Genomic DNA, 24,896 nt, shown 5'->3' on the forward strand with positions numbered 1-24,896 from the left:
CAGACCATCCTTGGCCCTGTTGCCTGCAAGCCAGAATCACACAACATTGACAAGAAGATGCCGTAAAATCATCATGGTGGGAAAGGACATGTGCTGGTGGAGTCAGTCCTGCATGGAGCTAGGCAAGGGCTTTCCCTCCTGCCCTGCCTAAGATCTTTTTAAGCTTTTCAGGGACTGATTTGCCAAACTCATCCCTAAGTAGTCGGTGTAGTTGCTTAGGAACGGTCAGAGGCAGATATATATTTGGTGTTTAACTGCAGCTGTGATTAACTGTACAGACAAAACCAAGGCCGGGGAGGCAGCTGTTGCCTCATCCTTTTGCTATTGAGTTCTCTGTGAGAAGATCTGGTGCTCAGGATGTCTGGTGTTACGATGCAATAACAGTGAAGCAGTAGGGATGTCATCAGCTTGATTGCACCTCCGGTGGTATGGATGATACTAAAGCTCTCTGCTCTCTATTTCTTCAGAGGTAGCCAAGTGCTGCAGCCTGTTTTTCTGGGAAGATAGGAAATGAGAACAGCTTGTTTGGGGATACTTGCAAAGATCTCTGTTTTTAAAAGGCACCCAGAAGGTGGGGGTGTGGGAGGTTTACTTACTTACGTGTTGCTTACTCAGATTGGTGCAAAGTTACTTCTTGTAAAGACACTTTTTTTTCCTATCAACGCTCAGTTAATGTAAATGATGTCTAGTATTTGGCCTTGGTGGTGGTCTGTTGTTTAAAGAAATGTCCATGCCTGCATGTGTAGTTAGGGTTTAGCAGTTAATGCTTCAAGAAGCCCTGAGGGACTTTGCCTTCTGCCTTCAGTGCCCTGGCAAGGTTTGATGCTGTAGGTCTGTCCACCTGCCCTTGCACACCTTGCTAGAGCACTGGCATTCATTTCAGATGGCTTAGTTAAAGGGATATGAAATGTTTCATCTTTTCTTCTGACATGGCTTAGTGTCCTTTCCAAAGCATTTCTGGTCGCTGCTGGCTCAGGAGAAAGGCAGTGTCACTTTGCCCTGTCTTCCAGAGGAGTTTTCTGAGAGCTGGTCCATAAATTCATCAAAACAGGAACCTTCAAGGCTGGATGGTGCAGCCTTCTAAGGGGGAGAGCTGAAGGCATGCTCTGAGAACATGCATCTCTCTGTGGCTTCTGCATACCAGAATTCAAACAAAATCTCATTGTGGCTTGGTTTTGGGGCTTTTTGGTTTTGTTTTGTGTATATAGATAGAAATGTACAGAGTCCCAGGACCAGCAATTTGAAGTGTGAAAAACAGGAAGCCAGACTAGGTTGAGGTCAGGAGAACCCTGGTGGGGTGTGGGGGCAAGAGGCCATGGCAAACAGATGCTGGGCAGGCTCTGGATGAGCAGAACTTCTCCAGGCTGCCGTGCCTGTGTCTCTGCCTGTGCCATCACAGACTGGAACTGTCATGATGCTCCTCTGTGCTCCCCTGCCCGTATCAAGCCAAAAAACCTCCCGCACCTCACTTCCCTTTGCTGGAGCAAAGGGGATTTCAGACTCTTCAGCAGAAGTAATTGCTCTGCACCAGCTACTTCTGAGCCCCTGCAGAGTGCAAGTGTTTGTTTCCCTTCCTGGGTTTAGCTGTAATAGCTGTAAAAACCAGAATTGAATAGTTTTGGGGTGGTTGTGTTTTTTCCCTTGCACATTTTCCTGTAATGAGGTGGGAGTGTGTTTTGCCATGAAATTTTCTAGTTGCAGAGTGCTCAGCAGATACTACTATTTTGGAGAAGGAAAAAAAAAAGGGGAGGAGGTGAGTTTTGACGCATGGATGATATTTGAAAATTACTGTTTACCAAAGCTTAATTCCCAGGCTGGTGGTTGAGTATTAGAATTGACTGTGAACAACCGTGGCATTTAAACTGAGCAGGGCTGCTGCACAGGGCTGGGTGGCCCGAGATCTCTGTCTGTCAGGAGCTGCTGTTGCACTGCTTCACCTGGGAGTGTGGGCTGTAGTGGGCACCTCTCCTTAAAAGTTTAGAAACTCACTTTGCAAATTTTGAACTTCACTGGAATAACAGGAAACTCATTAAACCTTTACTGTGCGTATGCGATTTAACAGAGTCCTTTGAGTTTTGCCTGAACCTGACGGTGTTCGACTAATGCAAAACAGTTGTCACTGGGGCAGTCTGTGAAGGGTTGCAGAGAGAGGAAACACCTTTTTTTGCCACGGGGGAGTGGACAGGCTTTTGGTCCTCCCCACCTTCTGCATGGCAAGCTGCAAATGCTGCTGCTGCTGCTCTTCCAAGGGCTTGTAGCTCTGAGAGCAGTTCTGCAGCTTTTTAAAAAAATGTATTTGTTGTGACCTCTGAGGATACTGGTTTGAAATCAATGTTTTCGAGCCTCCGCCTTAGCTCAGTTGATTTGAAGTCCAAATTGCAGAGCCCAGGAGCCTGGCAGGTGGTGGTGGGGGCGGGGGGGGGGGGGGATGTTTCTTGTAGCTTCGCAGAAAACAGATGTTTTCAAGGCAATTGCAGAGACGTCAAGGCAAGAAAAAGCAGAACTGAGAATCACTGACCTAAGGTTATTGTATTTACAGTAAAAAGAGCCAGGTGTTTCTGTTGTCACTCTATGAATCACTTGCTGCAATGTAAAGGCCTGTCCTGCCATGCTGTGTCCTCATGGCACGGTGGTGCTGTGCTGGCTGGGCTCTGCCGAAACCTGGAGCGCGGAGGAGGAGGCGATGTGGAGCTGTGTCACCCTTTGAGCTGAGTCACGGCACTGTCACCGTGTCGGGCTGACCCGGGGCCTGCGGGCGAGCCCAAGGCCTCTCCTTTCCCGCTGTGACTCCGTTGTGGGTCATCCTTTCCTTGAGAAAGGACGCGAAAAGGGAGCTCATGGTGAACGATTTTTCGCTTCCGCAGCCTCGTTAAACAGGACTCGGTGCAGAGTGAGCCGGGCCTGGGGCCCCCCTGAGGGAGCTGAGGCCGGGGCGAGCCGCGGCGCTCCTGGCACGGGAGGTGATGGCGCAGGAGAAGCTGGAAGCACCTGCTGGGATGCAGCCCCCCCATCCCTGGAGGGGATTCTACCGGTCGGCCCTGTGCCACTGCCAGCCTGCTGCTCCTGCCCGGGAGTCCTTCATTCAGGACTGGGCACTGTGTGGCCACGTTTTCTGCCCTGAGATTCGGGGGCAGCAGTGGCCCCCACAGCGCTGCCGGCTCGGCTGCTGAGCACTGCCGCGCTGCCAGATTCTTGCTCTTTATTTATTTCTCTTCCTCTCTCCTTTCTTCTCTTTTCTGTAAAACCGTTCTGTGCTTCTCGGCTGGATTGGAGCAGGGGCACGGCCCCCCACGGCAAAGCCCAGCCCCCCTCCCAGGCACAGCTGTGCCCTCAGGAGCCAGTGCCAAGAGGTGGCACGGGAAAAGCAGGGCCTGCAGTGCCAAGAGGGAGCGTAGTAAAAGCACAGCAGAAGGCACGGGAAAAAATGGTTCCGAAAAATAAAACTGGAATTGCCACAGAAGAAGGTTTTAGTTTCTTTTGCCTTTTCTGTCTGCTTTAACTTTTCAGGTCAGTGACATTAATGGGCTGTGGTGGAAGTGAAGTAAATAATCGCATATGCCAGAGGCAGCACATCGATTTTTAAGTCTCCCCTCAGTAATTAGTGACAACCTTTGTGGGGACTGACTGCTGGGTTTAACCAACCTCTGGCAGCAGGAAAAGCAAAACAACACAGAGGAGAAGGAAAAAAAGAAAAGGCTATTGCTTGCTTTTTTACTTTCATCTCGTTTTTACTAGAGTCATATTGGGATGATTTAAAAAAAATACTATTTTTTAATAGATCTATTAATGTATCATAAGTTTTAATAACTTCTAAAAAATAATTTCAGTTTACTGCTCTGTCGAAGTAACCCATGTAAAAGGTAGGTACCAGTCAGCATAAGGTCATTGCATGGTAAAAAAATTGTTTCACAGTTTGATCATTCCTATAATGCTGCTACTTAATTGAACAAAAACTAGTGTAAGTATTGAGGAGTCTTACTGAGGTACCTACAGCTAGAGGCAGAGCTGTCCTCACACAGTGCCTGCACAGCTCACTAATACAGCAAAGAACATTCCTGAAGCTCAAAGATTCCTGCTAAAAATTTCACTTGGGTTCACTTTTAAATTTTTGGTAAATGAGATTTCCCTTTGCTAATACAACAATAATATATCTTGCATTTTTTCCTTATAAAATCATTAATTTTAAAATACAGATATGCAATAAGTATGATTCTCCATTTTCACGTGATTATGCCACTTTGTATTTATAAACTAATTGTTAAGAACACACATGCCTACTAAAAAGAAATAATTTGGAAAAGTTACCAAAATGGTATGCTGGCCAGTCAATGAATTATACTTGTTCAAAGGCCATGAAGGAGGCTTTATATAAGAGACTTTGCAGGTCAGTAGAGTCCTGGGATGAGTTCATAATATAGATGAAGAACTGAGACACAAATAACAGTTGCTAGTTCTGATCAAAAATTTGGTTCTCTTAAGGTAGGTAAACCTGAGGAGCTGTTTTCAGATTTCTTTTAATGAATGACTTAAAAGGCAAAAAATGAGAAGAGGAATTGTTCATATGCTTTTCTACTTAAAAGACTAACAGAAAAATGTGACTGTCACTGTGTTTTCCTCATGCACTGAGACTCATTCTTCTCCCTTATTACTTTCCCATGTCTCTGGTATGTGAAGTGTTCATCATAAAATGGATTATTTGTCTTGCTTGCTGCAGGTGGATGGGGATAGTTAGTAAGTGGCAGTAATGATAAATGCCTGTGTTTGGGGATCAAGATACACCTAAGAGGCCTCGTTCTCTCTCCTCCCTTATGTGTCCCAGTTTTGCCCCAAAGTGGTGCATGAAGAAGTAATAGGGTAATAATATGGGACACAAGAGGCAGTATGAGATTTCAGAGTAAAAGGAAAGCCAGGATATAATAAAGAAAATGGATTAATAAATGGATTAACAATCCTACTTGTTTACAGTAGGATTGACCAGGAACCACTTGTAAAAGAAATGAGGTTAAAATTAATGAACAGGTGAATCTGCATATGTAATGTGTCAGAGCAAGCAACCAATAAAAAAAGAATGACTCTAATTAAAGTCAGTAGCACAGGAGGGAAAGAGTCGTTTAAAACAAACCAAACAAATTGGTATCTAATCAAGCATTCAGCTCACTCTGTGCAGTTTTCCTCCTTGTCTTTAGGTTTAAACCCCAGTGCCCTTTACCTGCACTGAGGAACACAGGGTTAATTACCTGTCACAGCTCAGGTGTTCAGTCACAGCCACACCACATGCTTCTTTCCCAGGAGCAAACAGTCCCTTTTTGAAATAATGGCTATCTCTGTTTTCAGGTACTGGATATTATCCTAAGTATACAGGAAGCTACAGCTCATAGAGCTTGTCCTCTTATGTGATCAGCTTCTACTGGTTCCCAAACAGTTCCACTAAAACCAGAGCAAACATGAAGTTATGGATCTTTTTTTTCTCTTTCCTTATAGTTTGTCAGTAGAGATGTTTCTTGGAAATGGTTTCCTTATAGTGCAGGTTTCAGTGGTACTGTTCTTCCCCTTGCTGGCAGGTCCCAGCTGGGAAGGGGATGCCAGTCCCTGAGCACTTCTAACAAGAAGCACCAACACAGGATGTTCTCATTTTCTTCCAGTACTAAAAAGCATCTGGTGAGGGTGTAGTTGGATCACTGTGCTCCATGGGAATGAGTGCTGTATTGCTAAACAGACCCCGTGGGTTACACCAGCACAGAATTTTTCTCTCCCACCACAGTGGTCAGTTGAGTCAGGTTTGCCATGAGCTCCCGACTCTACTTTGGCTGCTGCTGTCTCTTTTGTTCTTTGCCCTCCCTGTAATACCCAATACATGTCCTGATTCAGATCATTCTTATCCAGAGTGTCTTGGAGAGGTAAGGAATGACCACAGGGACAGTGCTGCTTACAGGTCACCTCCCATCTCTGGGAGAAGGCTGCATGGAACACCAAGTAGAAGACAAATTGGGGAATAGAAAAGGGCTCAAGACGTGCACTGTGAGACAGAGCACAAGTGCGAATGCAGCTGTGTCAATACCACCTACAGAACTGGGATATTGCATCAGCCTGAAGGAATTAAATGCCAAAAAAGCTGCACACAAAAGCTTTTCCTTGAAAATTCGGTGATGAGAAAGTAGACAGGTTATTAACAAAGCACAGTTTTAATAAAAATGTTTAAGGCTTACATTTCAAAATGACTTATAAATAAACTTAATCACAATGCATATATTTTTTAAAAAACCCTATTCATTATAATATATATTTTCTGAGTTATAAAATCCCATATAAATAGCAAATTATTCTCAGTATGCAGATTACAAGAACACATAAAAACTGGGATGTACATCTGAAAGGAATCCTGAGTATGCACTCAAAAAATGGCAGAAAATAGAACAATGGTAGAGTTGGACACAAGAAATGCTGTTGTCCCAGCATGTTATTTTCTTAAAAAAAAAAAAATAAAACTGAGAACTTTTTGGTTGCTCAACCTTGTTCAGCTCCATGGACTCAGGAATGGCTCTGGATACTCCACTCCTAGAGATTTCAGGAGCACCCTGTAGATTCTTTTGGTATCAAAAAAAGAAACTGATGTCTGTCTTCAAATAGACAGAAATAAGGCACTTCTGTAGGGCAGGTCAGTGCTGGCTGCAAGCAGCAGCTTGGACTTGTAGCCAGAGAGCAGCAGAAGTTGACTCTTGAACAATGATGTTTGGCAACAAATTTGCAAGAGGCAGCCAGTTCTTACACTCCTCAAGGTTCCCCTGATTACCCCCCAAAATAACAATATAAATTAAACCAAGAATTAATAAGTGGAAACTTTGTATGTTTGAAATATCAAAGTTCCCTTTTGTTTTTAGATTGAGGTAAGTGAATGAGCAAGTTGGACCAAGAGCCAGTGGTCTGCCTACAGCAGGATGCTGCTCTCTGTGTGGCACAAGTCAGAGCAGCATTTGGATCAGAGCTTTCACCTCGTGCTTTCTCCTTGCTTTTCCAAGTGAGCTACACAAGAGATCAATGTGAGTGGTAACGTTCCCAGTGGTGTGACTACATCTCCTAGAACCAGGCAGACTGCAGGACTGCAAGAGGACGTCGACTTGCAGAAGCCTGTCAGTGTATTTAAATTCTGAGCTGTTCCATTATTGTAGCACAATGGGCTTTTTCTGGTCATAATGAAAAAAACAGTCAATTATTCATGGGAGAAATAAAGACTATTGTGCCTGTTGTTTTCAAAGAGTAATGTAGTCACTATATATTCCTTTAAACACTGCTATTAGATAAACTATAATTTTTTTTCATATACTCAGGGTCATGACCTCTGACTGACTACTGAAACATGAATCATAAGAGCAAGCTTATACATGCAAACTGCAGTAAACACACAGAGGCTTAAATTTTGCTTATTAGAGGGTCAACTCAGTAGAGATAATGAAGTAAATTAGAGCTGTTTATAGTCTCCTGGCTTATTCTGAGTTTAGCTGGGATCAAAAACCGGATGAACAACGTTATGCTGCAGTTGAGCCGTAGTTGCTGAGAGCAGAACTTCACAAGTAAACAATGGATGCACGATAGCATTTTAGATTCAGAAATTCTCAACAGTTTTCTGTTCCTTTCAAATACTACAAATAACTTCTTTCTTCTTGGTATCCTATAAATACTCACATGGCAATTTTCTTCCTGGTTTTAGTTCAAAACAACAGCAAGAAGTGGTAATTATTGCACAGTATGTTAGGATGAAAGACTAGAAAAGAGTATGGCACTTGCAGGGTGACTTTTCAGTCCAAAGAAAAGCTCTTCATTTTTTCTGCTAGTTCCTGTCTCATTTCTATATGTTTTTTCAGGTTTTGCACTTCATGGGGCAGGTTAATGTCCCACACTGACACACAAGATTGTAACTCTGGGGAAAAAAAAAAATAAAGAAAATTTGAAAACTGCAACAGAGATGAATTATTGCATAATTAGCAGTGGTTTTGCTTATCTGCTTATTTTAATTACTTGTAAATTCATTCAATGAAGCAGGATCCTTAGGACCTGGAAGACAAGTTACATGACACTTCATGTGTGAGAGAATGCAGTCATAGGCTACAAGCTGTTTGTACTTGCTTCTTTGTACTTGTACTCACAATGGCTTGGATTCCAGTTCCTAAATTTAGAATACCCCATTTAAAAGTACTTGAAATACCATTTCTGGAGCCTGTGGGCCATGAGGTACTGACCTGAGCTACAGCTAATGTAGCTGTACTGAGCTGTACTGAAGTGCTTGCATAAAATTTCATCTCTATTTTCCCAAGCATATATATCTTAAATGCTTATGAGACTCAAATCCCATTCACTGTTAACTAAAAACTGATTTCATAAGCCAGTGAATATACTGAGAAAAGGTCACTTCTTCAATCTCCATTCATGCAAACAACTCTTTATTCATGAAGAATTCACAGTGCTTTTAGTGGAATGGGGATAATTGAGAACACCTGCATAAGTAGGGGCTCACAAACTAAGGCCCCAAGGATTCTGTGACTCTCTGATTCCTCTCTACAATAATGTCACTCTTAAATAAAACAAAAATGCTAAAAAGGCAGTAAGTGTTCTTATGGTAACAGGAATTGGGGAATACCATAACATAAAACCCAGTGCTCTAAGCTTGAGTCTTATTTTATTTCAGTCAGCTCATCTACACTTGTCACCCTTAACTTTATACTGTCATTGCCACATTTTTAGGAGTTACTGAAACTGGAATGAGATAAAGGTGAACAAGGGCACTGATCAAAGCACCAACTGTAACTGTTATTAGAAAAATCCAAAGATGGAGGTTTTCTATCTTCCCGCACTTTGCTATGCTAATTGTCAGGAAGCTTTTACCAATGTCTGACCTAAATCTCCCTTGCTGTAACAGAAACTGGTTAGTTCTTATTGTACCCACAAGGAATATGTAGAAGTCTTTATTCTTTTACTCTTTATTTACATATTTGAAGCCTATTATCATGTCCTCTCTAAGCTTTATTTATATTAACCAACTACACTTCCCACAGCATTTCCTCACAGGTTGCATTTCTCTCCTCTGAACTATTCCAAATAGTCCAGATCATTCAGCAATGTCCCTAACAGATATGCTCCTCCAGCAGAGGCCATATGAGCACTGAGCAGAATGTAAGAATTAGCTTATGTCTTACATGCAGCACTTTTTAATTGGTGTGAGAGTGGTGTTTGCCTCTTCTGCAGCCACACGATATGGCTGACTCATGATCAGCCTCCTATCAATTATAACCATTTTTCTGCAGCACTGCTATTTAAGGTGATCATCTCCTCATGTTGGTACAACGGATCATTCCTAATTAAGTAAAAGGTCTTGTGTTTGTTCTTACTGAATTGTATCCTATTTCCTTCCAGACCATTTGTTCTATATGTCAAGGTCACTGAATTCTAATCCTGCCCTCCAGTGGGCTTGTGTCTTAGCTAAGAGTTGTCTGCAAATCTGAAAAGCACTTTAATGTTTTTTCATCCACATCACTCATAAAAACATTGAGAATTCCTGACCTAGCACAGACCCCTCTGGAAATCTATTTGATAGATTAGGCAATGATATTTACTCTCCAATACAGTTTCCCAACAAATTATATTATATACTTCAACAGTGGCTTCCTCTGATCCATTTTTGGAGTTACTGTCGGTTTGTATGGAGCCCAGATATGCAAAAGAAAACAAAAAGTATATAATAATAATGTTTCAATAAAATGATGTCAAATGATGATCGTGAACTCTACACTCTCAGTGGGTAGTCAAGCACAATAGTGTCTACTCCACTAATACAAATTAATGAAACACAGTTCAGATACCTTTGTGGTATTTGTTGTCTTCGGTGTCACTTTTATAGCAATATCCCAAAACTAGGACCACGTTCTTGAGACTCCCTTTTTCAAAGAAATAAAATGACAAATTTTAGTTTTAATGGGAAATTTTTAATTTAAGGTCAGAAAGAGTAGATGGCATCATGGCACTAAGAGGACAGAAAGCAGAGCACAGTCAATCGGACCCTTTATTCAAAATCATTGACCATGACAAACCCAGACATGAAGACAATACAGTTCATGTCTCCATTTAATGTCGGGGTTTATCCGGGTTCCAAGGCTTAAGCACAGGATCAGCCAACCAACCTGTTGAACAAGCCCAAGAACAAAGCACCCTATTATATAGCACAGGCAGAGGTAGTAGGTTCACAGGAAACAGATGTCACAGCAAAGGGACAGGTGGCAAATGAAGTCCCAGTGCACAGCAGAAAGTACCAGTTATCAGTTCGGTTACGAAAAAAACAAACCCATGAAATGTGACACAAACTGAGTAAAAATATTCTTAACTAATGATGGCACACAGGTGGGAGTTAGCAGGGAAGTGGAAATAGGGGATGGATGCCTACTGAATAATGCAAAAAAAGACTGGTTATAATAGATGAGGGATGGTGGGAAGCATACACATCCTCCATGCTCAGATTTTTCATTAATTTTTTCTGCAACCAGACCTATCCATACTCCTTACAAAAGTGATTGGAACTTGAGTATAATGTTTCTTATTTAGACTTGGATCCTGTCTCACTATATAGAAGTCTAAATTCGTACTTGCAAAATGATCTACAGATTTACATATAAATTATTCTCTATGGGAAGTCTCATATCTATTAAACATCAATGTGTTAGGTGACAGAATTGGAAAATGGTATTATATTTCATATTCATATATGAACCACAGATAAAATTATTGTCTCAAAGTCCGGCAATCTTTTTTTCCTGAAATATTTATATCTAATTGACATTATATATTTTAACCTTAAATGAAACTATTTCATACAAAAATATTTCCGTTTATCTTCTCTTATTTCACAGAAGCAATGTGATTCTGTTGAAGAACTGCTCAGCAGTCTCAGTGCTATTTTCACCGATTCTGTGAAAATCCCAGTAGAAACCAAGGCCTTGAATTTAGGAAAAAACACCCAGCCCTTATAAATAATTGCTGTGAAAAGATGATCAAAAGAGAAAAGTACACATCAAACTGCATATATCAATCTTATTTGCTCATCTTGAGATTTGTGCAAACACAGCTAAACTCCTTTTCCTGAATAATAATTTTTCTATACATAAAATTTTTATTAAAAATGTTGAGGTGACTGAGATTCAAAGCTTTTTAAAATCACACTGTACTATTCTATACAATATACTTTCCCTATCAATGACAGTGATAAGTGAGGCAGAAATTACATTTTCATAGTAACTGTTATTTACAAAATGCTAAAAATAAAATGTCCCTTTATAGTACTAGCATTGTAGCTATCAGGACCAGATGGACTGAAAATGCTATGCTATAGTGGGCATCATAACAGCTGAGGACTGAACAGACTGCACAAACTTGCTGTCTCAGGCACAGGCAAGTCAGATGAAGATGGAGGTTTTTTGACTCATACAACACTGCCAGCACTATGAGCTAACTGCAGTCTACAGATTCTTGTGGTGCCAGAAAGGAAAAAAACAGCTCCAGAATAAGTTCATGATAGTAATGAGAATACATATACAGCCTGCAACTAAGAAATTTGGTAGCGGGATTACAGTGTGCTTCTGAATCCACAGCAACAGCTTCAGTGTCTTTTTTGGTTTTTTACAGCAAACCCACTTTAAATTACACTGACAGGGAAACTCCAGAGTTGTTTTCAAAACTTGGTGTAAAGTGATGGGAATCCACACGTTGTGCCACAAAGCACTGTTTGAAATAATGTGCATTTTGAGTGTATTCCCCATTGCAGTACCATGAACTTGAGTCGACATGGGCTGTATTACTTCTGGGAGAGATGCAGGGAAGTGTACAGGTGAAGGAAGGTACAAGAGCCAAGGAGTACCCCATACTCAACTATACTCCTCTGGCTGTTTGTTTGTGGTTACCACTGAAACCCCACAGCTCCTGTCTGCCTACAGCAGCTCAAAACACCTGTCCCTGACAGGAGCAGCACATCTGTACAAGTCCACACCCTGAGTTCAGGTGTGTAGACTTTCCCAGCTTTACTGTGACCTGCCCGAGACCCAAATCTAAAAGAACCATCCCTGAATAAGGACAGGAGAAGAAAACAAGGCAATAAGCAATTAAGGAAAAATTATTAAAATCTAACACGGTCCACAGAGAGAGAAGCCAGACGTGTAACACTTAGGATGGAGAAAGAACACGGGCTACCCGTGTAAGAGAAGACTATGGGACAGAAGATGGTGTGTGCTGAAACACGGCACAGGGATGCAGTGAAGTTGGGGGTCTGTCCATGTGCTGATCAGTGACAAGCCAGGGAAGAGCTGTTGCTTTATGTGGGCACAGGTATTCAGCCTGCTGGTAATCTGCTAACACCCCAGTGTCTGACACTGACCGGAGAGGACTGCAGCAGAACAAAATGAATGAACAAATCATGGATAGTGCTAATTTGTTCCTGGAACACCACAACAAACAGGACACAGCACACCTAAACTTGGCACTGACTTCAAAGTACTTGTCATTTGATGGTTCTACTTACCCAGCTGAGCTGTTATCATGACTCTAACAGAATCACAAAAGTTGTCTATAACTCGTACAGGACGACGCGTTGATAAATCAAGCAGCAAGATATGTCCTCCTCCTGTCCCTATCCACAGTGCAGTATTTTTCTGCAGGCAAATTGTCTTCACTCTTCCAGAATAAGCCAGGTTATGTTTTGATTCCTTATTTAGTTTTTCCACTTTGTTCCTAAGAGTATGGAGAAAATTTGTATTGAAATCTGGTGGCACACTATTCCACAACTAATAAAACAACTCTCTCAATACCAGACTTTTAAACAATCAGTCATCCAGACAAGCAACAAAAATCTCATGCTAACAAACTGGGATGAAAACTACTGGATGTCTAAGAGCCAGCTGGTCAGCTTCAGAAGGCCCATAAATAGAAGCCAGGTATACTTCTCTCTTCTCTCCCAGTCTGAAGGAGATTAATGTCACTGCAAATGGGAAGAGCACACCTACACCTGCTCCTAACCTCACCATAAAAAAAATGGATGTGGCACTTTAAAGGAGAGGAACAACTTAAATGCAAATGAAAATCACTGTCACCGTTAATAAAACTTTGATCTCCTACTGAATCTGTGCACTGGAGAGATCAGACATTCTTAATCAGGGGATGCAGGAAGTAACTGCATGTAAAAGCATTAGTACCTGAAGGACAGCAAAAGACTTTCTTCTTTCTTGAGTTAAATGGGTCTTCTTGATATCAGGAAAATTGTGAAATATAAGAGTTTTAAAAAACCGGGATTCTGCATGGAATATTCTGAAGTTTTGGGCCAATGGAGAGGAAAGGAAATCCACATTTGCTCAAAGAGCTGGGCAAATCCCTTACCTCTGGCAGGTTAAGGTACCATGCTACAGAAGGCAATCTGATATTCAGCTTTCTATCCATCAGGCCAACAATCTGCAATAAAACACTTACTTAAGAAAATGTGCACAGTCAATTAGTTCAGAAAGTTTTTCTGTCTTCTTGTCCCAAATTTCCACAAAATGGCTGTTTTTCTTTGCCAAGTAGATGGATTTGTCTACTGCTATTGAAATAATGTTTGCATCACTGTAAGCATTATGACAGAACCTAGGAGAGAGAAGAACTCCTGTTAGCTGCAAAGAAAATACCTTGTAGAAAAACTTGACTATTACGAGTGAGGTTAGTTTCCCTCTGACTCTTGGAGAATCATTCAGCCTTAAAACCAAATTGGGCTAAGATAAAACTGAAAGGCTTTGCTATAATCTTGCTACAGTTTGACATCAATTTTCCAAGTAACAGAGTTGGGCTGATGATATCCTGGAAAGTGCATTAATGCTCAAAGGCTATTAATAAATCTTTCTCATCAAACCCTGGTTTCCCTACTCAGGAAAAACTCCCCTTAACTTCAAAGCAGGATTTGTCCATGTGAGAATTATATCAAATAGTCCAAAAGCATCAGTCAATAATTTCTAAATAGTCAGAAGTCAGCAATCATAAATGATTAATTATATATAGGACAAAGATATGCACACATACTGACAAACATGGAAGGACAAATACTATGCTAAGTATATATGCATAATTCTAAATAAAGCAAACAAGGCCTGGACTAATGCAATTGGAGGAGAAAAACTGATCAGTTGCATTAATACATTTTCTGAATAGATACTGACTTCATAAATCCTTTATAGAGTAAAAAATGGATAACCCTTGTTTAAAAGCAGCAGCGAATACTTTCAACACTACTCACTGATATTCCATCTGTATTATGGAAGGAAAAGAACAGAAATAAGCAAATTCAAAGAACGAGCTCTAGACCAAGACATTACATCAAAAAGTTCTGTCAGAAATCTTTAATGAAAACAACAAAAGTGCCAAGTAATATCACTTATAAGAAAAACTTACAGTTGACTTGTCTTTGTTTCAATGAGCTTTTGAACAGAGAAGTCACTAGTTAAGGCAATGATTTTTGTTCCACAGCCTCCCCAGATTATATTTTTTTCAGATAAGCATGAGGATTCTTTTAAGCACATCAATGGTGTGCTAACATTTCCTATAGTCACTATCTTCAAAGGTGTAGCACCCTTACACTGCAAGAAAAAATATACTCTGCATTAGAAACAAGGAGGATGCAGACACTTAGAAACTGCTAAAACAAGGCCACACAGCCTTGCTGAATTAAATTTACACATCCAGATTTTCTGACCCATTATAGTTCAGAACATTTCCAGAATGTTACAGACTGAAAATATTCCCATTGCACATGTCTCATAGGGAAACAGCCTGTGTGAGTGGAAACAGGATAGAACAGGGACTGACACTTTCTGCAAGCCCTGGAGCAGTTAAAGAACTGGATGGAAAGTCACATCTATATCTTTGGAGACATCTCACACTGGACCATATTCTAGTTCTGCAATGCACTGCAATTCCATAACTGCTCTAAACTGCATATGGCCAGGAGCTAACCCCCAAGAACCAGCTGATATAAACAGCTCCCAGTATTTCTTCATCTGTTCTGTGAGAAGAACTCTGACCTACAGAAAACCTAAACGACACTTTCTTTTTGAACACAGCTGTTCTAAGATAATTTACTAAATGAGAAGAAAAAGGAACTATAACAATAATAAATAAAGGAGATTAAAACTGTTAGAATATTCTTAAGAACAACCATTAATGTCAGTCTCTAGCCAGTTTGCCAGGCCTTTTCTGCCTCTTACTTCTACGCATTAAAATAGGTGCAGCTCCTCTAAGACTGCAGTAGAAAATGATTTTTAGTTTTAGAGAAGGAATCAAAAAATAAGCAGCATGAAATAAGCTACTCTTGGTAGCTGCTTTAGATATTCCTGATAGCACTTTGTAGAACACCAAAGAACAAGTCTACCTTTACTGCTCTGTCTTCAAAAACTGCCAGTCTGCCATCAGCTGTGCCTACCAAGAAGAAATTCTTCTGTTTGCTGAAATAAAATAAAATAATGAATTCTAGAAATGTCTTAATCAGATAAAAAACAAGAAGTCTCTAGTATTGCAAGTATTCAATTAAACAGTAAAAGCAAACACAACCCCTGTGATCAGCAGTGTAGTCCCCAGCTACACTGGGTGTAAAATTAAGTGGAAATATAGGTAAAATAAGCAGTTGTCTGAACAAAGCAGCATAGTTTACAGATGTAATTTTCTGAACATCTCTGTTAAGTATTATTTTCGAAATGTAATCCCAAATATTTAAAACTCATTTATACCTTTGCTTTGAAAGAGAATTGCAGTATAAACAAGTGATGGAATCTGACATTTTCTGCAGACGATGCCTTCTTGTTTCATCTTCTGTGTTAACTGCCCATAGAGAACCAGATTGGGTTCCTGCTACAATCCAGTTTTCTTTCTCAGTAGGAAGAGTCACTAAGGCCAAACTTATAATTTTACTATCTGCAATATCCTGAGTCAGAAAAAAAAGAAGAAAAACAACCTAGTCATAATTTCAGTAAGGGTAAATGGTAGTAAATTACTGGTGATAAAAATAAAGTATGATCTTCTTGGATCCTTGACAGACCCAAGGCCTAACATCCCCTTTAAAAAACCTAATTCCCTATTAGCAGAACATTTTCACCTGTGCCATTTATCTTCAAAGTGCTGGGAAGGACTCCTCAAATAGTACACAGGAAAATCTCTAAGCTGAATGCTGAAAAAAAATATTCTCTCTATTCTAATCAAGGTCTCAAAGCCATGAGAGAATTAAGCAAATGGAAGTACACTGCAATATACATTCAGTTTAATTGTGAACAGTAAAGGTACTGGCCGAATATTTCTTTTTCTCATTTTAGTTGTAGAAGAATAACCCACGTAATTTATACCAAAGCTACCAAACTCAGATGTATCATGGTCAACAGATGGCAGATGGAAATAGAACTTAGACAACTTTGATGATGAGTCATGCTCGGTTCTGGCACACATATTCATCACAGCCTGGGTAAAACATTTCCCCTTTTCTGACGGCACTGAGATGTACAAAAATCACATTAAAAGAACTGGAGGGCATCACCCAAAATGGCACAAAGGAGATGGCATTCACAGGAAGTGAGGAATTGTTAAAAGACTACCTGAGTTGTTATGGGAGATAGAGATATGAAGGCTTGTCTAAATACTACTCCTTTTTGTGGCCTCCATGCTAGAAATAGCTTCCATCTGAGTGGAAGAAAGTTATCCAGTAGTGGAAAGACAGTATTCTGAAAAACTTCAGTCTGGATGGCAGGAAGAGAGGAAAAAGCAACTGCTTTTCTACTTCATTTTGTGGATACAATGATGACTCACTTATGATATTTGTTCTCTCAAAGCTTAGCTTTGCAGAAGTAATATCCTGCTTCTGAAATGCATCTAGATGCCAGAAAAGATAGAATAAATGGCAGCTTTCCCACATACCTCACAAGTATGTCCATCTGTATTCAGGTTAACAAATGAAAGTTGTGCTTTTTCTGTGTTCCCATTGCCTATCCAGACTCCTGCCTTCTTGCAGCTTTGATTGGCAGCTACCATGCACTCTGCTGTAGATGTGCTGGGTATTGAGACATACCTCATCAAACAGATAAGCTCTGCAGAATTCAGCATCTCATAAACCTAGAACGAAAGCCACAGCATGCACATGGTCACAACAATGGCTTGTACAGTGATAAATAATAAGCAATGGATAACAATATTTTATGGAATATGGGTGCGGTATCTCAGCAGGTCTGGTCATCTGTATTGCCACTACTGATGGGCAATCTTTGTGCACTGAGCAACTCTAGGCAGTGAGATTAAGGCAGGTTTGAAAACTCCTTTCAATGAGCAAGGCAATGTGTGATAATAGACAGCAGGTTTCAGATCCACACTGTTGCTCCTCCTCTCACATGCAGGGAACAGCGTGTAACTGCACTGATACTATATAACAAAGTCCTTTTTGCATAGCTCTAGTATGAGACCATATAAGACCAAGAAGTAACCCAAACCATGTTTCAGTACAATCACTATACAGCAACACAGGGGAAAACAGGAGGTTAGTGGCTGGTAGATTTGAATGGAACAGTTTATTCTGGATGGCAAGAGCAGGCAATATTTCATGTCTGTTTCCATTCCAGAAAAGAAGAACAGAAAAAACTCTTTGCCTCTTACTAACTTAATGCCCCATTTTTTTCAGAAAGTACAACTTTGTAGTATCATCTGTCATAAAAATATAAATAAATACAGCAAGTAATACCTGGGAAGATGTTGGTCGTTCCTGGGGGTTTTCCTTCAAACAATTTTTAATTAAATTCTCAACTTTAGGCCAGGGGGCACACCCATATTCTTTTACAGGATCTAAAATGTAAAATTAGATAACTTCTTAACCAGCATTTACCATAGGTCTGAGTAACTTCTTATTTTAATAATTCATCTAACTTATTCCTGAGCTGCACTAAGAAATATCACATTCTTAGGTAAAATGTCAGCATGAACAGCTTGGAATTGCTCATCTACCATTAAATACTAAAGCATGAAAGAGTCCTTTTCATTAATAGCAGTTAAAGCAAATGGATTTTGCTTTATCTTTTTCTTTAATGTCCCTGTACCTAGGACTGAATCACAGATGTATGTGGGTTGTGTTTTGATCAATTCTGACCATTCAAGGACACGTCATGTCAGTCCGTAGTCTTTCAAATTCCTGTGAACACTTTTATCCACATTTATTCTTCTGTGTCTGGGCATAATATATGGAATACAGACAAACTTCCAATAAAACATATAGCAATTAGATAAACAACTCCATACAGTATTTATGAAATATGGAAGTTCAAATCCCCACTCAGTACTTTGAATATGTATCTTATGATAGGTGCTGACCTAAAAAAAATCACTCATGAAAAATGGTGCCTGTATTGCTTTTCCTTTTAGCTCATCACAATCCACAGCAGATATTCCAGTCCTACATTAGACAGAGGTAATGTTAATGATAAATACCTGAAAATGAACATATTCAGTTCAACAAACGACAGGCACTATTTACTTGTGAGATCAGCCGGCCCCTCTTTAGGTGGAAATACATAAATGATGAGCATGTGCACAGATGGAACTGTAATATCCTCAGAAAGAACTACTTCTGATTATTTCATAGGGCTCATAATACAGTCAAATGGACAGCTGCACTCAAGAGATACTTAGTCATCAGTTCTTGGGATATCCCCTTCAGGAAGGGCATTGAAACTCCCTGAGCTTAGAACTGGACGATTTTCCTTAAGGAGCTGAAAATGTATGAACTCTTTGTCTCTTGTAATGGAGAAGCTATGCCAGATTAAGTGATGCTGCTCTTTCCTAGATGGAGTGAGACATTTCTTAAAAAATGTTCCATGAGAATATGCACTACTGCAGGTAATAAATAAGAACACCAAATATTAAGCTTGTAGTACTATAAAAATTCAGCAGCTCTTGACACTTTGGTAGAAGTTGCCAAAGACTGAGTTACACTGTCCAGATGACTACATCATGTCCAGCCTGACAGCCTGTTTAATCTTCCTTCCAGCAGTCAACAACTACATGTTGTAATGCAGATGGAATATGAAGAATGTTACAGAGTTGGGCAGTGACTTCACAATCTTTACAAGTTAAAAGGAAATTCCTAATTAAAACCTTTAGGGGTGGCTGCTCTTTTAAGGCAGTGGTGCCTTTTTTTTTTAAGTAAGAATTCAAGGGTTTTTTTAGAGATTTTAAGATATACAGCTTTCAAGTAATGGATATCTTAATGTAATATATCTCAATCAAAGAACAAAAGTGGAATTGTGTTTCTCATTCTGCATGATATGCATTATAGATGGTACCTTCAGCAAAATCCATTTTAGCTGGCTCTGGATGAAGTCCCAAGTACACAAAATCTCTATTTCTTTACAAAGTGAACCAGCTAGATTCTTTGAAATTGCAATGGAATTACAATCAATGTGATGCTGAATATATGCCTATTTCTCACAATTTTGAGACAATATGAAATTAGGGGAAGATTCTAAAAATTGCTGTTATTTAGTCTCCTTCTCTGATCACTGCCAGATACAACACAATTCAAAAGAGATGCTATTTTTGGAAGAGGCAGGACAAATGTTAAAACTTTAAGAAACAAGGCATACCTGGTAATTTCCCTTGAATTGCTAATTCATCAAATTCATTTGGAAACTTCAAGCCTTCCATTATTCTACCTCCTCCTGTTAAAATGTCATAAAGCAGCAAGCCAAATGAATAAACATCAGCTTGCTGATTGTAAATAACATTTCCTCTGGCAACCTCTGGTGCTCGAAATCCTGCAAATAAATCATTCATTAACAGTTATGTTCATATCAAGATGAAGCCGTCTTTATACTTTAAAAAGTAAATTATTGATGAAAACGTCACAGGAAGTAAACCAAAACCAGCACACTATTTCTGGGCTGGCAATAGTTTGTATTTGGCAGACATCCAAAAATATCAGCAGTAAGTATAAAGGAAAGGGACAGTACATCAATCATAGAGCTCCTGAACCATTACATAAAATAATTACTTTATCAATGAATGCTGAAAATGAAGGGCAAGTCTGCAGTTGTTACTGAGGGCCTAACATTTCACACTTGAGGTCACACTCTCACGCACAATTTAAAAGACATAAAGGCACTTTTCAGAGTGGTTGAATTGCTCAGTGCTTTAGAATGAATGCTAATAGATTCTCTCTAAAGTTGGGGAACAGTGCAAGTATTTATTGCCTTTAAAAATCATTATAACCTACATATGGACTACTGGAAATTAAACAACAAATTTTAGCAGTATAATTTCAATATCACAGTAACCATATGAAAACAGCAAAAAATGATGATGAAGGCATGTAATTTCATTTGTTCTCTTTTTAAACCTTTAGTGTATTCCTTGATAAGGGGTTAAAACATGAACAGGAAGAAAATGCAAGAGGTATAAATCTGGCATCACAACTTGTAATATGATTAGGACTACTTATTGTGATTATGACTAGAGTATAGATTTGAGTTACTTTTGACAGACTACATAAAAATCATATTAGCTATTTTTGGACATAATGAACTATAAATCAAAGCATATTTCCATACCTGGTGTGCCCTCTGAGGTTTTTATTCCCATTCGGCAACAATACTGGGCGATGCCATAGTCAGCTATTTTTGCAATAACAGCTGAATTGGGATATAAGGTAAAAAGCAACACGTTGTGAGGCTTTAAATCACGGTAGATGATCATTGCTGAATGTAGGTACCTATTAATCAAAAAAATATTTATTGAAAGCATCCATAAGTCAGGGATTCATCTGTACACACACATTGAGTGCAATATTCTCACAACAGTAAATCGTGCTTTCAGATGTGAACTATTGTGTTAAAAATGTCAAACATCACTAACATGATGCTCCTTTACTGCAGGATGACTTAGAATTGTTCTGAAATACTATTTACTGGCACATACACATTGCAGTATTTTAGTACCAAGTCTTATTTGAAGAGTTGTTGGCAGTTTGAAAACTGAATCTTAGAAGTTTAAGTTTCACTGATTCCTGAGTCCCTTTGCAGGTTTTGTAATTTTAAAGTCACACTGCACTAGATCCCGAGGTCATTCAGGAACTTTCAGAACTTTAGAAATGCACTAAATTAATTTCTTTGACATTTCAATATAAAATCAACAGCCACATAGAAATTGCACCAAGAGCTCTTGCAATTTTCCTGCTTATATGAGCATGACAGAATCAGAATCACTGAATATTCTCGGTTGGAAGGGATTCACAAGGATCATAGAGTCCAACTCTTACATGAATGGCCTGGACAGGGATTAAACCCACAACCTTGGTATTATTAGCAATATACTCTAACCAACTGAGCTAATCTCAGGATTATTTGTCAGCAGAAAAAAACACAGGTAACAAAAGTTTGTATTATATATCAGCTAATCAACCATAAAAATACAAGCATTTGTCTGACCCAGGGAATATTCTGCTTGGGATATGAGAAAATACAAGCCTTTCATCTGCAATGTATCTTATAAGCAGCTATATACCCTGTTTCTACAGCAATGCAGAAGTCACATTTACCTTAAGCCATCAGCTACATGTAGAGCTATCCTGTGCTGAAGTATTCTAGTTAAACTTGCATTGTCTTGTTGAAGCAAACGGTCAAGAGATCCTTTAAGGGCTAATTCCATCACCAGCATCCGGGGACGGATTGCAGCAGCCAGCAAAGACACTAAACTGGGGTGATGGAGGTGACAAAGCACTGCAAGCTCCTGTAAATTGTAAAATCAGATGAAATAATGCCAATATCATAACCTCTGTGTCTCTGAAGTAAACTGGGGAATGGTCTGGAGTGAAGACTTGCAATTTACTTAAACGCTTAAAGCCCTTTACTAGGGTGGGCATTCCAAGAGCAGCACTACAGAAAAAAAGGGCAATATTTCTTACCTGTCTTAGGAGCCTGAGGGAAGTATGTTTATTGAAAATCTTTACAGCAACCTCTTCTCCACCATAGGATGCACGGTACACAGATCCAAATCCACCATCACCTTTTGAACAATAAAATTGAAAAGACTATTATAAACAGAGACAACAACCATTTCTCAAAAAAAATACCTGAAAGGGTTCAGTCTTAAAATGTGTGAATCATGTACTGTGTTAAGCTTCATAATCAGTAATCTAAACACATAAAAAACAGTATCCTAGCATACAAGTTAAAGGAAAATTAAAAACTCGATAATACATTTCTTCAGAACAGAAATCTATAAAATGTTGCAGAACCGAGTAGATTTGTTTACATAATTTCTTTTAAAAAAACAAACTCTACAAAATAATGCTTACCCAGGAGAAATTCAGGAGCTTCATCAAATTCCAGGTCATCATTGTTCAACATAATATTTCTAGGCAAATCAGCCAATATCAGATCAGGAGCAATCTGAGCAATTGGAATGGTCTGTCTTGGTTGATCTGGATTTACCAAAAGGTCACCTAAGAAAAAAAAAATGAGAAAATGAAAAAAAAAGAAGGGTAGTCATCATTCAAAAGGCACTGAGAGGTACACTGGATCTCTGTGAGTGCATAAGACCAACATACCTAAAATTAGATTCATACATGTGCATATATATATATACACACATGCACACACATACATAAATACTAATTAACTTTGCCATTCAAATTCTTGGATCTTACACATTTAAATATTTTCAAGGTTCTGTATATGTACCAACTAAATATGATAAAAACTGTTGCTACTTAACAACACCAAACTAACCAAGAGATTATTTTTCTGTCTGTAAAAAGAAAGAATGCTGTATGTAGAATGTCACCCTGAATACTGCATTTTAAATTACTGTTCTACATGATCCAACCAAAAGATCAAGTATCAGTTTTACAATGTGTAAGATTCAGTTCCATGAATGAAGCTGCATTCTCAATATTACGACAAAATGATTCTTTTCATTATTGCCACTTTTACACGACTACACAGAGTAGCTGCAATCTGTCTCATATTCTATACTTATATATACTAGACAGATCTTACACAAAAGAAGAACAAGTTACTTTTGACTTATACTGTAATTATTTCTTAAAGAAATGAAACATTTTTAAATAACATGAAGTACCCAAATGTTATAAAGGGGATGTTGCATAATATTTGTCTACACACAAGTGTACCTCTATATACCTCAAATGGCATAAATACATACCTTCTTCAGCCTTTCTAAGTAAGTCATCAAGTAGTATTTTTTTGTGTTCTTCACCATCTTGAAAGCTGTACAGAGCCCATTTCTTCAACAGTGTTTCCCCTTCACCACATACATCTATATCCAACAAACCTGGAAACCATTCCTCCATAAGAGAATCTATGTGATCCACAACTTGCCCCAAAAGGATGCACCCTTTAAGAAACCAAAAGAAGGGAAATTACAGACTCAATCTGCCATACTTTTAATTACGAAGATAAACTCTGCATTCCAAAGGCAAAAGCACAACAGACCAAAATGCCAAGCTGCAATCAAACTGGAGCAAAAATCAGGCTCAGGGATAATTAACCTTTTCTGCAAGAAGGTGCCGTAATTTTCAAAAAACTGTCAGGGTTGTTGTCAAATACTGCTGATTCCACCAGACAATAAGCCTCGGGAGACCAATTCAAGTAGATGCCTTGTCTCCAATACATTCTATTAGGACGAAGAGCTCGCTCTAGAAAATATGAAATAAGATTAAAAATCTGATCTCAAATATGAATGTCAACTTTAAAATTTTCAGAATAATTCATAGCACTTTGAATGTTAAATTATGATTGTAGGATAATACCTACCCAAATAACAAACAAAATAAAGGCTAAAACTTTGCAGGCAGCATAGCCCCACAAAAGCTGAATATATATCAACTGGTGCTCAGTTCTATAAGGTATATCCACAAACTATAAATATTTAATCAGATGATAAGTCATGTAGCAGGTAGGCATTACAGAAATGCTTAAGTACATTCAGGTTCAAGCACAGAATATCTTAGGCAATAAATGAAAAAACTCAAATATTTAAATTTTTCCCCTGTCACAGACTCATGAAATTGCAGGATGCATCTGGAATTTAACACTCAGAAGAAATCTGAATGCCAGGACAGCAGGCAGTTATAAATGATATTTGTAAAGCATCAGCAATGCATATTTTTCCCACTTGAAATTCAAAAATCACACATGAAGAAAACAAAGCTGAATGAAATTGCAAAGTTCAGCAGATAGGTCTACACAAAACACAGAATTATTGGAAAAACACTAAAGATGCCCTCCCTCCTTCTATTTTTAGACTGTCATAAAGGGAGGATCAATGAACCTGAAGAAAAGCAGTTAGTTTTTCTGTGTGGAAGATGCACCCTTTCCAGTATTCTTTGTGGAAGCAAACAGCAGTATTGCATAAAAATAAGGATTTCCTCTAGCATGTGAAGGAGAGAAATAGGCTGCTTACAACCTTCACTTTCTTTTGCACACCACTGTGAAGATCAGGTGCTATATATTCCTAGATATTTCTAAGTTACAAAAATGACCCCTGTCCTTTCATCACATTTGTGAATGTGATGAATGTCAGAGATTAGCTAATGCAAAACAATGTTGGGGATTAGAGCTTTAACATGCAGGTGTTGGCATTCAAAGGAAACTATTACTTTTGAAGATAAAGATTTGTACCTCTTCCTGACAGCATGTAAGGTGATATTTCAAGCAACCTGTTGATCAGCCTGGACCAAAATCCCATAGGAAAGTAAGGCATCTCATAAAGCCTGATGATAATTTCTGAATTTTCACAGTGGGGAAGCTCAATAACAGGTCTGTGATCAGACAAACTGAAAGAATAAAAATATTAAGACAGTA

General features: G+C 39.0%; 1 protein-coding gene across 1 annotated transcript in view; it reads right to left on the bottom strand.

Moving 5' to 3' along the window:
- Window positions 1–6,163: 6,163 nt before the first annotated feature.
- The window catches only part of LRRK2 (leucine rich repeat kinase 2), a 64,339-nt gene continuing 45,606 nt past the window's right edge, over window positions 6,164–24,896 (bottom strand). Inside the window, exons 35-51 of the mRNA XM_032688374.1 lie at window positions 24,714–24,868; window positions 23,582–23,728; window positions 23,236–23,427; window positions 22,367–22,513; window positions 21,974–22,074; window positions 21,608–21,798; window positions 20,622–20,782; window positions 19,659–19,829; window positions 17,765–17,865; window positions 16,951–17,145; window positions 15,777–15,970; window positions 15,422–15,494; window positions 14,446–14,630; window positions 13,495–13,647; window positions 12,554–12,762; window positions 9,852–9,926; window positions 6,164–7,915 (exon numbers count right to left, since the gene is read on the bottom strand). Of these exons, the coding sequence (XP_032544265.1) occupies window positions 7,794–7,915; window positions 9,852–9,926; window positions 12,554–12,762; window positions 13,495–13,647; window positions 14,446–14,630; window positions 15,422–15,494; window positions 15,777–15,970; window positions 16,951–17,145; window positions 17,765–17,865; window positions 19,659–19,829; window positions 20,622–20,782; window positions 21,608–21,798; window positions 21,974–22,074; window positions 22,367–22,513; window positions 23,236–23,427; window positions 23,582–23,728; window positions 24,714–24,868 (2,572 nt within the window). The 3' untranslated portion in view covers window positions 6,164–7,793. The remainder of the gene's footprint in view (window positions 7,916–9,851; window positions 9,927–12,553; window positions 12,763–13,494; window positions 13,648–14,445; window positions 14,631–15,421; window positions 15,495–15,776; window positions 15,971–16,950; window positions 17,146–17,764; window positions 17,866–19,658; window positions 19,830–20,621; window positions 20,783–21,607; window positions 21,799–21,973; window positions 22,075–22,366; window positions 22,514–23,235; window positions 23,428–23,581; window positions 23,729–24,713; window positions 24,869–24,896) is intronic.

The sequence above is a fragment of the Chiroxiphia lanceolata genome, chromosome 5 (assembly GCF_009829145.1).
Source record: "Chiroxiphia lanceolata isolate bChiLan1 chromosome 5, bChiLan1.pri, whole genome shotgun sequence".
NCBI classification, from domain to species: Eukaryota; Metazoa; Chordata; class Aves; order Passeriformes; family Pipridae; genus Chiroxiphia; species Chiroxiphia lanceolata.